Raw genomic sequence first — 12,739 nt, 5'->3', positions numbered from 1 at the left:
TGTTTTCTCAAGGATGTCACACTGTGAAGTTGTCGGCTTCAGGTTAGCCCACTTCTCAATTTTGCTGTCAGTGGATCTTCCAGAGAACCCTTGGGGATGCAGCGTTTCCTGGACTTTCAGCCTCCTCCTTCATACCAAACCCTGATAAGATTCACAGACAGGAGTCGTGCTCACCAAAGGCACCGTAATTTCACGTTTGCTTCTTAAATTTAAGTGAATCAACTTTGTTTAAAGTGGCCTGAATACATTTTTAAGACTCAGAAGAGTCCTTTCTCAAGCCCGTATTTATTTTCCAGGCCTTGCTCTTTTGGGGCCCAAGTCTGAGTTGAAGATCCAGGGTCAGGGCAGCATCAGTAAACGAGCCACAGAAGCGCAGCTGGCGGTTCTGAGATGTGAACTGAGAGGCTCAGGAGCAAAACCGGCCGGGTCACCCAGGGTTCTTCCCCCCGTGCTGGCCTGGCCGCGGGCTGGGCGGCTCTGTGGCCCCACCCTCGTGGGGCTCCCGTCTCGCGTCCAGACTGGGGCCCAGACGCTGCGTCGGCTGCCACCGGTTCTGTTGGGCAGCTGGCTGGATCCCAGGCCCGAATCCTCACTCACTGTGTGCACAGACTTACTCTGCAAGGGAGGTGATTATTGCCTGGAAACCAGTCCAAGAAAGGCTCAACGCCTCAATTCTCTAAAAATATGTATCTCCAAAAAAGTTCTGATTTTTTTTTTATACCTTCGTTTGCTTCCCTTTTTGAAGGATTAAGTGGAATGTAATAGTTGTGATGAGGAGTAACCAGTTTGTAACATGCGGGAATCTAGGCAGTTGCCTCTCTCGACACACATCCTCTGACAGTTAGCGCAGCTCATTTGTGTCAGCTTCTTAGAGGCACACATCGGCCAACTCGGAACCGGGGGCCAGTCGGGGAAGGAAGACGGTGACCCGCACAGCCTCAGCGTCCTTGCCTCCCCCACCCCAATATACTCTCAGACCTTGCTCTCCTGATTTCTGACTTTTCTGTTGCTTTGGAAACTTTTTTTTACCAGGCACTCTCAAGGAACCTATTTGTGGGTATGTATCCACAAAGGGGAAGGCAAAAGGAGAAAAGAGTGGCAGAGGATGAGCTGGTTAGATAGCGTCACCGATTCAATGGACAGTTTTCTCAATGGAGAAAACTCCAAGAGATAGCAGACGACAGAGAAGCCTGGCATGCTGGGGTCATACAGTGTCGGACACAACCTAGCGTCTGATGACAGGAACAACCCACAATACGTATCTTGGGTGATAGACAATTACCAGAGAAGATTTCGAGTTTGGAGTTTCTGGCTTCCTCTTTTCCCCAACTAAGAAGCTCACCGCCGAGCTGGAGTCAGATCGGCACGGTGTTCAGGGTGGTAGGGAGAGCTTTCTGGAGACCTAGGTAAGCCGGAGTTATAGAATAGACTCCATGCCCCATAGGTCCGGAGCGAGACGGCTCATTCTCAAAGATGTCCACATGTTTTTATTCCCTTACCAATAATTTCTGTTAAGTCTGGGAAGAATTTTCCTGAAAGACGGAATCAGAAGCTTGAACACATTCCCAAGGAAATGAGCCCTCGAACTAGAGCAGGAGCTACAGCTAGACGTCGTCCCTGTGTCCCCGAGAGGGACAGCTGGCCAGCCCGGAATCCGCATGGGCGGACGCTGCCCCCTTCCTATAAAATGGGATGACAGTTACCCGCCTCCCTTGGCAAGAAGAAAGGATGGGAGATGGAGCATGAAGGCGGCACAGGTCCTGGCTTGCCAGCTGATCCACACAAAGGATGGCTGCGCTTCTTCACAGCAAAGGACCTGGAAGCAGGCAAGGGCTCCTCGGACCCCTGCACCCCCAGCGCTCACCGACGGGGCCCAGGCTCTTCGGCGTCCTTAGTCCCACTCCTGCTTCAGGGCCTTGGCACTGGCTATCCCTGGAACCAGAGAGGGCTGCAGGGGGCTAAATCCCAGCTGAGTCCTTCAGCTGCCATCTCTGCTCAACTGTTGCCTCCCCAGTGAGGCCCATTTGCACCCACTACTGGGGGTTGCAGCCCGGCCCACTGTGAACATTCCTAGCCCTGCTTGCCAGCGCTCAGCCATCCCACTGACCCATCGTACAGGGCATTGATGTCTTCTGTTTATCATCGGCCTTGCCCCACCTGGAATGGAAATTCTGCTAGGGTGGCCGCTCTGACACCTAGAGCAGTACCTGGCACATGACAGGCACCCACCGAGGCTTCGTCAGGGAGAATGGAGGTATATTTCCCATGTCTGTGATATCACTGTATTTTTAAATGCTTCACTCCATTTTTAAAACACTCATTCTAGTATAAAGCCAAGGTTGTAATTTCTCTAACATACTTTTGCTGATAAGAATAATAATAAAATGATAATGATGATTTTTTTTCCCAGAGTACCTTTCAATGTATGTATTACACCAAGGGTGCAAAGCATCTTCAAGATTAGCTGGTAGATGAATCATCAGATCATCCCATTAGAATGATCATGGAGCTCTTGCTCCAAAGAAATTATTGGTTTTCCCTGCTGGAGTGTGTGTGTCTCAAATGTATTCTCTTTCAGGGATAAACTTAAGGACCACGATCAAGATATCAGCAAAGCACTCGCCAAACTAGATAAATCCAAAACTGGCTACATATCCTTGTGCCGGCTGCAGGAGCTGCTGCAGGAGTGTGGCTGTTCTCTGAAGGAAGAGGAGCTGATTGATCTTCTAAACAGGTTTCCTTTGAGCAAGTTAATAACTATGGTTCTCACAGCGCTGAAAATCAGGCTGGTCATGTCGCTTTCATGAGTTTTTCCTTCTCTGTCCACTCAAACAGCCTTTTGGCATCGAAGTAACCCCCATGCCACCAAAAATTGAGTTTCAACCTGTGTTCAGAAGTAAAATTATAATGTACTCCCAGAACATTTATAAGCCAATGTGACCCAATTAAAAAACAAAAAGAATGAGCCTTCTAATAATCCTCTGGTCGGGCTGTGTTCTAATGGGTTTGAGTCAACCCAAAGCAAACAGAAAGCAACTTGACAAATACATAATTTTCCTGCGGGTGTGTCCAGCAGCACAGTCATCATTTTTTTTTCACATTACTCTTCTTTCACCCATGTTATTCATATGCTTGGGCAGGAGTCAAGTCATCCTTCAAGGCTTATTAAAAACAGCAGCTCTCTGCCCTGATGTCCCCCACCCCCACCTTCTCCTCCCTAGAGTCAATAACTTCCAATGCTTTAAATGCCTATTTTGGGTACTTAAGTTGATAGTCTTAAGTGACAAATTTAAATAGCTACTTATTGAGTTTTCACTTTTAAGGCAGTGTTTATCGGCTTCCTATCAGGAAACTGTGGGTTTAACTCCTTTTCACCCACCGCATAGTCACCAACCCCTTCCCTCCCCAGCCTCCCCCACCCCATGGAAACCCACAGACATTTACCCCCATGGGCTCCCCATGTTGCCATGTCACATTTTGCTGTAGTTGAGTGTTCAGGGTTTATGTTTCTGTGACGAAATGATCACTTTTCTTTTCCTATGTAGTGTGTTGTTTTCCCTGGAGTTAATCATTATTTTTTCTGTTTGCTGCATTTCTATGTACTTCTTATCATTAATTAAACCCCAGTTCACTCCCATTTGTGAAACCTCTTTCTAGTGTGTTCAGACAACCTCAGCTGATCTGTCAGCTTCATCTACTCAGGTGTGCCTTTTCATGTTCCTCAACTCAGAAATTTTCTTGATTTGTTTCATTAACGAGCTCCTCTCCTGTTTGTTTCTTTCTGAGTCTCCTACTGTTATTGACTAGTGAGCCACCTAAAGTGTCTCCCAGTATTTTAAACCTTTCCTGTCCTCCATCCCTTTTTCTTCTTGCTCCACCTTCTGGGAGATTTTCTCAATTTTAGTTTGCAACCCTTCTTTTGAGATTTTTATAGTACTAATAGTACTATAGTACTAATAGTACTTTTCATATTTTTAATTACCAGTGCATGTTTTTAATTCTCAGTATATTCCTTTTCTATAGTATCCTGTTCTTGTTTCATGGATATACTGGTTCATTCCTCTGAAACTATTAACAATAGATTTTTTTTTAAGTTTTCTTCACTTGAGAAATGTCGCTTCTCTCCTCAGTGTTGCCTTTTCCTCCCATCTTCCATGTTAGACATTTCCATCAAAAATATGCCCCTAATAAGAGTGAGATACTAAGAAGCAGATTAAAAGTTCTGCACAGATACGTAGAGCTAGTCAACTTTGGTTGAACTACTTTGGCAGGGTAATCTGGCAGGCAGTTTCCTTGGGAGACTCCCAGTGTCAGAATCTTTAAACCTTTTTTTTTTTGGGCTCGTCAGATTTCCCAGGGACTCGGGTTGCCAGGTAAGACATAAAATGTTATGTTAAGTTTCAGATAAACAGTTTTTGTTTTTTTTTTAGTGTATGTTCCATGCAATATTTGGTATACATTTACACTAAAGTTATTTTTGTTCATCTGAAACCCAGCTTGCTGGGCCCCTCCCTCAGGCTCTCTGACTTAGCCTGGGCCCTGGGAATCTACATTCCTAACAAGGTCCTGAGTGATGCTGATGCTGCTGGATCAGAGCACCCTGAGAACCACTGTTTGACACCTTTTAAAAATTCCTTCTGTCACTTTAGGAAGAAGCGAACTAGTTACGTGCCCCTTGAACTGCAAACTTTATCCTCTTGTAATTTTGAATCAAAACAATTCATTTGATTGCCCCTCCTCAAACTGCTTCCACATGCAGTTTCTAACTTGCCACGTCCCACAGCTGTGCAGGCTGGCAGTCCTATGACTGAGCACCTGCATCTCACGTTCCTCTCTTTGTGAGGTGAGGATATTAGCATTCCCTCTCTTCCCACTAAAAAGTGTGACCAGTTGCTCTAGAATTTGCAGCCCAAGTGGTCAACTAGCCTCAGTCCCATGTCAAGTAACACATCACTGCTTCACGGGAGGTGCAAGCACCTCATTACAGAGTAAGTGTTCCCAGGTCCTGTCTGCTGTTCCTTAGGGGTCCTCAACCCCTGGGCCACAGACGGGTACTGGGCCGTGGCCTGTTAGGAACCAGATCGCACAGCAGGAGTTGAGCAGCCGGCCAGCTGGCAAAGCTTCACCTGCCGCTCTGCATCACTCGGATTACCTCCTGAACCATCCCACCCCCCATCATCAGCGGAAGAACTGTCTCCCACAAAACTGGCCCCTGGTTCCAAAAAGGTTAGGGACCTCTGCCTTATAACATTGCTGTTATCCACCTCACCTGTCCATTTGCTAAAATCACCCCATACATTGTTATTGTAACGTTGAGCAAACAGTGGTTTATTAGACCAACTAAGAATAAGAAAGATAAAAATATTATTATTTTTAGAATATTTATTTATTTATCTGGCTGTGCTGGGTCCTCATTGTGGTACTTGGGATCTTCCATCTTTGTTTCGACATGCTAGAGCTTTAGTTGCCGCGTGTGGGATCTAGTTTCCTGACCTGGGATTGAACCTGGGCCCCTGGCATTGGGAGCATGAAGTCTTAGCCACTGGACAGCCTGGAAGTCCCTCAAAGACATCATTTTACCTTCATTGATTCCTTCTCCCATGCTCTTTCTTCCTTGAGGTAGATCCATGTTTCTGGCTCTTTGATTTTCTTTCTCTCATAAGCGTGTGTTTTAGCATTTTTGAAGGCCAGGGTGGCTGTGATGAATTCCCTCGGGGATTGTTTGTCAGAGAAGGTATTTATTTCTCCTTCACTTTTGAAAGATAAGTTTCATCGAATATAGTATTCTAGGTTGGTAATTTTTTTTTCTTGTCAACACTTTAAATATTTCAGTCCACTGTCTTCTTACTTGCATGATTTCTGCTGAGAAACCCCATGTAATTCTCATCTTTGTTCCTCTGTAAGTAGATTTTCTGCCCTCTCTGGCTTCTGTAAAGATCTTCTCTTTGTCTTTGCTTTTCTAGTATTGCCCAAGTTACCACTTATGTGTTCCTGCTGGCTTACAGCTCCAAAGGTCTTTGTTCCAGGAAAGCAGCTCTTGGCTGTGATTCTCTGTGTTCACCCATCTCTCCAAATTTAGAGGTAATGTTTTGCCCTGTGACCTCGGTTTTCTGATGGGACCAAGAAAGGCCATTGGTTTTCAGTCTGTTTGGCTTCCTTCTTATCGTAAGGATGAGAGTGGCCCTTCCAAGCTCTTAGGCACGGAGCCCCGCTACCCCCTTTCTGCCACCTTTTCTCTCCGTGTCCCACCTTTTGTCAGCTGCGATATTTCTTTTTTTGCAAAAGCTGGTTAGCTTTTACATGGCCTTCAGCCACAACCAGATCCTCTCTGCTTGATTCACAGGTTGATTATAAAACTCAAAATGCCATTAAACAGCATTTCATAATTATGGCTGTGTACATGTCCATAATTCATAGTATTCAGTGTCCAAGCAATGAATGAAAATTAACTTTCTTCTCAGCAGCTCTACCCCTGGGCCTCTGTGTCCACCTCAAGCCATTTGCAGAAAGGCTGTAAATGAATATGTACAGAGTCATTACTATGAAATGCTGTAAACTCTGCTGTAAACTACCTCCTAGAACAAAGAGAGCAGAGTGATTTCTTTACCCATCGCTGATTTCTACAGTGGGGCTCAGTGTCTTCTGGAGTTCAGCATCGTCAGCCTTCAGCCCCCCCAGCATCTGCCCCCTAGTTGTCTGCTCCCTTCGATTTCCCGTGGGCTCACTCCACCCGAGAGCTTGGCTCCTCACGTCCTGCTTCCAGGCCACCACCAGGAGCCTCCCAGACTGACCAGGGTCAGAGCCCCTGTTGCTTACGCCCACATCTTTTTATTTCTGAATTTGCATTCTTATTTTGCTGGAGTATTTTCCTAAGAAAAAGGGGGACAGGAAAACAATTTTCTCAGTTCTTTGTCTGAAAATGTTTTTTGTTTTCCTTTGTACAGATTGTTAGCTTGCTGGAATGTAGACTCCTAGAGAGCAAGTCATTTTCCCTTAAAATTTTAAAGGATAGTGTTCTATTGCCTATATGTATATACATGTATATGTATACATGTATGTATATGTACGTACATGTAAGTGTATGAGTGTGGATGTGTGTGTGTGTTTGTAGAGAGAAAAGAAGGACCATTTCATCCTCAAATGCCTGTATCCTCTTCTTCCTTAAATAGGGTCTCCTCTCACTAAATCTATTTCCAGCTGAACATGAATTCAAATGCATTCAGTGAATAAATCACGAAAAATAGCACCAGATAAATAATCAACTAAATGATTACAAGAGACTCTTGTTAAAATGCAGTTAGGCCTGATACTTTCGTAAACACCACAAGGGCTGTGGAATTTCTGTAGTCCACCTGTCAATGGGGTGATCAACTTTTTTACGAGTTGAAACCTTAATAAGGATCCATCGCTCAGTTGCTTGTTTCTTCTCAAAGACCTCTTGATGATAAACATCTCTGTTATTTATAATTATATGTAGATTATTCTTTTCTAGATCCAAAATAGACTTTTCTAAATAATACTGAGATTAGCATATGCATTTGATTTTATTACTAAATTTTAATACCAAGTTGGCAATTTACCCTGCCGATGAAATGGAGCTGATTATCCTCTTCCTCGGCGTCTCAGCCGCGCGAGCCAGAGACGCAGGGCCCGTGGAAAGCAGCTCTGCAGCTGTGGTTGGAGAAACACGGCTCTTGGCTCCTTCTCTTTAGAAGCTGCTGTTCCCGTTGCTGGAAACCTTTCCCTCCACTTCCTGGCATTCCGAGCTGTTCTTTGATACATGCTCCATCTTGCAAAGGAGCGCATAGGGGTTAAGATGCCAGTGATCCCCAGGGAATCGGTTACAGAAACGTGAACTTTGAGTGTCATCAAGCTATGTTTTGCATTATTTTACATCTTTAATAAATAAGCTCTATAGTCTCAGGAAACTTGGATTTGCTCTCGCAGAGTCTTCTTTTAGAATTAAAGATATTTTTCTGTGTGTTGGAGTGGAGCGCAGGAGCCTCTTTTTCTGCGTGGATGTCCTTGTTGAGATGCACACCCAGATGGAATTTCTTTTTAAAATATTTTTACTTATTTATCTGCTGCGTCGCATCTTAGTTGGGTCATGTGAGCTCTTTCGGTGCGGTACCCAGACTCTCCAGTTATGACGTGTGGGCTTAGTTGCCCCGCAGCACATGCGGTCTTCGTTCCCCAACCAGGGATCGAACCTGCACCTCCTGCCATGTAAGGTGGATTCTTAACCACTGGACCACCAGGGAATTGATATTTGAGAAAATACTAAGCTGTGTAGGTTTTGTTAAAAAAAAAAAATGTTTTGGGTGCTCTCAGCTTGCCAACATAATTTCAACCACTCTGAAAAAGAATTTAACATCTATTTTACTCAGCACCCCTTTTCCTTGTCACTGGCTCTGATGTGCTTCCCTGATTTCAGAGTCCCTGCCATTTCTCAGTGAGGGCCCTGGTCAGCTAAGGTCTCAAGGAACACAGCCCCTGCCCCCACCTCCCGAGTCCTGCCCCCATCCCAGCTCTGCCATCACCGTCTGCATCTCCCCAGATCACGCCTCCGCACGCGTCACGCCCGTGCTGAGGCTCCTGCACCTGCCCCCATCACAGGGCCGGATTCCTCCAGCCGGTCCTCCTCCCCGACCCTCCGCTCTTCAAACCCTGGGAGCCTGACTGTCCAGCCTTCAAGACTCAGAGCGCCCGCGCAGCGCGGTCTGCGGCCCCAGCAGCAGCAGCGGCGCTGCACCCTCTCCCGCCGTAGCCCTTCCCTGAACCCTTGCGCAACAGCCTAGCTGACCCGTGTGCGGCCCCTACAGGCCCGGAAAGGGCACCTCACCTTTGTTCGTGTCCTCCGCACTGTTTTGTACTCAGCAGGTGTTTGTTGATTGAGTAAGTGATGGCGTTTTTAACTAATATATTGTGTTCTTTCTTTGGGGACAAGTTGGGGAATCGGCTGGCACAATAACTCCATCAATTACCTTGACTTCTTGCGAGCGGTGGAGAACAGCAAGCTGACGAGACCTCAGTCCCAGGAGAAAGAGGAGAGAGTGCCCATCAATTTTGCAGCCCTAAATCCAGAGGAGGTTCTGAAGAACATCCAGGAGGTCGTCGCCGCCTCCAGCCTGGCTTTGTCAATGGTATGGCAGGCCACACACGCCTTTACGTGGGGACTGAGGCCCTGGCACCATGCCAGCTCCTGAAAACCACCTCACAAACCGGCCCCTCCCCCTGGGTCCCTCCCCCTCCCTCCACTCTCCTGGAGCATCAGAACCCGATGGTGGGTCAGGACCAGACTGTTCGTGTGAGCACACGTGTGTGTCCAGTTTTGCCCCGTGCAAAGCTGCCATGATCACAGCCAGCATGTGTTGTGTGAGGCCGAAGCACTCGCCTCCAGCAGAGGCAGGATCTGCCGTGAGGGCAGCCGTTTCTGGGCAAAGAGGGCAGAGGATGGAGGCATCAGGAGAGAGTGGGCTCCCGGGCCCATGCGGGTGGGCAATGCCATCTCAAGGTGGCCTTGAAGAGGCTGCCCAGGGCAGGGCTGTGGCCAAAGACTCACTGTGACCGGAGCCCCAGGAGTGTGAGAAGGGAGTGCCCCCGGTACACTGACTTTGAGGCTGACATTTCTTGACCCCGTGGGGTATGTCAAGACCCAGCCTACATGGGGATAGTGCCATGGGATGCATCCTCGGAAGACAGTGCCTGGGCCATGCTCCTGGCGAGGGGCTGGTCCCCCTTGAGGGTCCCCACGTGAGCTGCCCTCTGCAGCAGACGTGGGAAGAGGAGATGCCGTGTGCAGAGGGCAGGCCTTGCCGCCTGATGAGACGGCGGATCCAGAGCCGCCCGCGCGATGTCGGGTGTGTGGTCCAGACGGCACAGTGGGAGCAGGGCTGTCTCTGTGACTGCGATACACAGACCCAAGGACCCGCCCAAACACCCGGGCCCGGGCTTTTTAACTCCCTTAGTGCTGGGAGGCCAGCTGGGCTCCTGAGTCCAAGCCTCAGGGGTCGGAGGAGAGACGAGAGGCCAGGGGCAGCCCAGCCAGCCCGTGACTGTTCTGGAATGCCAGCGAGCGTGGCCTTCCTCCCGGACAGCAGAGATCATCTGTGTGTAGGAATTCACGAGGATCTGACACTTTTGTGTCTTTTTTTTTTTAACGACTATCTAAAGATCACAGATTAGTATGGCCTCGCTGCAGCTCAGCTGGAATCCCCTCTATATACCCTGTCAACACCAGGTTGCCCAGGCCCAGGGGTCGCCTTCTGAGGGTTGCAAACTCAATGTGCACGGGGGGCCGGAAGTAAGGAAGTGACGCAGGGGCTGGGGGTGGCTGCAGCAGGCCGGGGGCACAGCCCTGTCCAGAGGGCAGCTTCTGCTCAGCGCCTCCGCTGACTGACCGCTGCTAAGCTGAGAAATGGTCCCAGCTCGGCTAGATCTTTGCATTTTTTATGAGCAGCTATGAGAGCTCCTGATTTCTCAATGCCAACACATGTTTCAGATCTGTCAGAGGCACCGTGCAGGCCAAATAAGTCCACTGCAGGGTGGCCCTGCCCTCTCCCAGCTCAGGGTGGTTCTCAAACTGAGGTCCGTAGAAACTGTGGGAGGAGCTACAGTTCTCACTCCCGAGAAACACTCCTTAGGAGGTGAGGTTTTAAGCAGGAGAGTGAGATTCTCTGGCCACAAGACTGCAGGTGACCTGAATGGGGAGGGTGGCCTTTGTGGCAGGGAGGGAAGGAAGCCATGACTGTCTGGGGAGAGGGGTCGGCACGGGGACCAGAGACACAAACGGCGTCTCCGCAGGTCCTGGGGGACCCATCTCAGTGCAGCCTCATTTCTGAAATGATGCAGCGACACCTTGTATATCTGTGCAGAGTCTATAGCTCCCTGCTGCTGCTGCTGCTGCTGCTGCTGCTGCTAAGTCGCTTCAGTCGTATCCGACTCTGTGCGACCCCATAGACGGCAGCCCACCAGGCTCCGCTGTCCCTGGGATTCTCCAGGCAAGAACACTGGAGTGGGTTGCCAGTTCCTTCTCCGATGCATGAATGTGAAAAGTGAAAGAAGTCGCTCAGTCGTGTCCGACTCTTCGTGACCCCATGGACTGTAGCCTACCAGGCTCCTCCGTCCATGCCTTTGCATATCTGAGCCTCCCTGCCCCCAGCCTGTGGCTTGTCAGGCTGGACGGATGCACGAGGAAGCCACCCAGCCCCGGGGAAGTGTGGGTCACGTGGCCACAGTGAGCCAGACCCCAGCTCACCCCTTAGTTCCATGGAGCCTTGCGGCTCCACGGGGCCTTCTAACGCCCTCAGGACAGGATGTTCAGTCAGCGCCCTTCATCTGGAAGGTTGTTCCCCTTACCAACCTGCTGAGATCCACTGTGCACAGGTACCTGGGATGTGTCTTCCGGTTTGCTGTAGTAAAATTTAGACCAATGCGGAGTTCTGAAGTCCCGGTTTTTATACTGAAGACGTTCAGCGCAGAGAGGTTGAGGGCTTACTGTGGGTAACACGGCCAAGGTTCAAAGTCTACCTCCCAGCTGTGGTGCCAGAGGCTTCCCACCGTCCCTGGCTGTGTCGTAATACCACAGGCAAACACAAACTCGCAGCCAGACAGCAATTTGAGGTTAATTTAGTGACACGGATAACACCACCCCCTGGACCAATGAGGGTGCCTAATTAGTCCTGAGTGACAATTAACTGCAAGGGAATTTGGGTTTCGGTCTGCAAGCACGTTCAATTCTCACTTAAGAAACTAAGATCTTAACCTGCACCTTGATATAGGTTTTCTAATGCAAGAGAAACTAACGATTTTGTTTCAACAGATGGGGGAAACGTGGTTCCTTTTTATAGCAAATGTTTGCACTTTGGTTTGACTGCTGTTCTGCTGGGTCGACACTGTCTTCCCCAGCTCCTCCAGCACAGATGTCGGTGGTGGGGTGTCCCTGGGAAGGAAGGCTGTGCAGGCTCTGGCCAAGGGTGGGCAAAGGACAGCAGCCTCAGGGTTCAAGCCCTGGGGTGGGGATGGAAGGGGTGGTCCCCGAGTCCTCCTCCTGGCCACACTTCTGATGTTAGGCTCCTATCACGAGACCCCTGCCCTACATCCCAGTGCAGTAGAATTTCACCTGAGCCTCTAGTTATGAATGATTCATTCAGGAGCTCAAGTTTAATGATGAAGAGGCCTCAGGCAGGTTCCTTCACCCCTCGGCTTCAGACCAGTGAGGGTGGGGTTCCTCTTTCACTCCTCTTCCTCTTCATATCCAGGGAGGGAGGGAAGTGAGTTTCCTCAACAACACATCAGCTCCTGTACCAGGCGCACCTTCTACCTGCCTCTCAGTCCTGGGGCATTCATTTAGTAATTTAGAATCTACAGGGAATGCCCATTCACTTGATTTTATTTGCATTCCAAAAAGCAATACTTAAGAAAAAATATTTTTGAAATATTAGACTGTAATATCTGCTTTATTTTTTTTAATTGTAGGCATTTTCTGCATTGGATAAAGAGGACACTGGGTTTGTAAAGGCTTCGGATTTTGGACAGGTTCTTAAGGATTTCTGTTACAAACTAACAGATAACCAGTATCATTATTTTTTGAGAAAATTCAGACTTCATCTCACCCCCTACATAAATTGGAAATATTTTCTCCAGAACTTCAGCAGTTACGTTGAGGAGGTAAGAGTGTCCGCAGCACATAAGCATTTCTCTTTGGAAAAGGGCTAAAATTAGTCTTGGAAAAATAGAT

The 12,739-nt window shown here is 48.4% G+C and overlaps 1 protein-coding gene across 1 annotated transcript in view; it reads left to right on the top strand.

Annotated features, from left to right (window-relative positions):
- The window catches only part of EFCAB6 (EF-hand calcium binding domain 6), a 232,641-nt gene that overhangs the window by 180,670 nt on the left and 39,232 nt on the right, over positions 1 to 12,739 (top strand). The window contains exons 24-26 of the mRNA XM_068971554.1: positions 2,579 to 2,734; positions 8,948 to 9,143; positions 12,478 to 12,669. Coding sequence (XP_068827655.1) covers positions 2,579 to 2,734; positions 8,948 to 9,143; positions 12,478 to 12,669 — 544 coding nt within the window. The remainder of the gene's footprint in view (positions 1 to 2,578; positions 2,735 to 8,947; positions 9,144 to 12,477; positions 12,670 to 12,739) is intronic.

This window comes from Capricornis sumatraensis, chromosome 4 (assembly GCF_032405125.1).
Source record: "Capricornis sumatraensis isolate serow.1 chromosome 4, serow.2, whole genome shotgun sequence".
Lineage (NCBI taxonomy): Eukaryota > Metazoa > Chordata > Mammalia > Artiodactyla > Bovidae > Capricornis > Capricornis sumatraensis.
The sequence above is the reverse complement of the archived record's forward strand: the minus strand, read 5'-3'. Positions and strand labels throughout refer to the sequence as shown.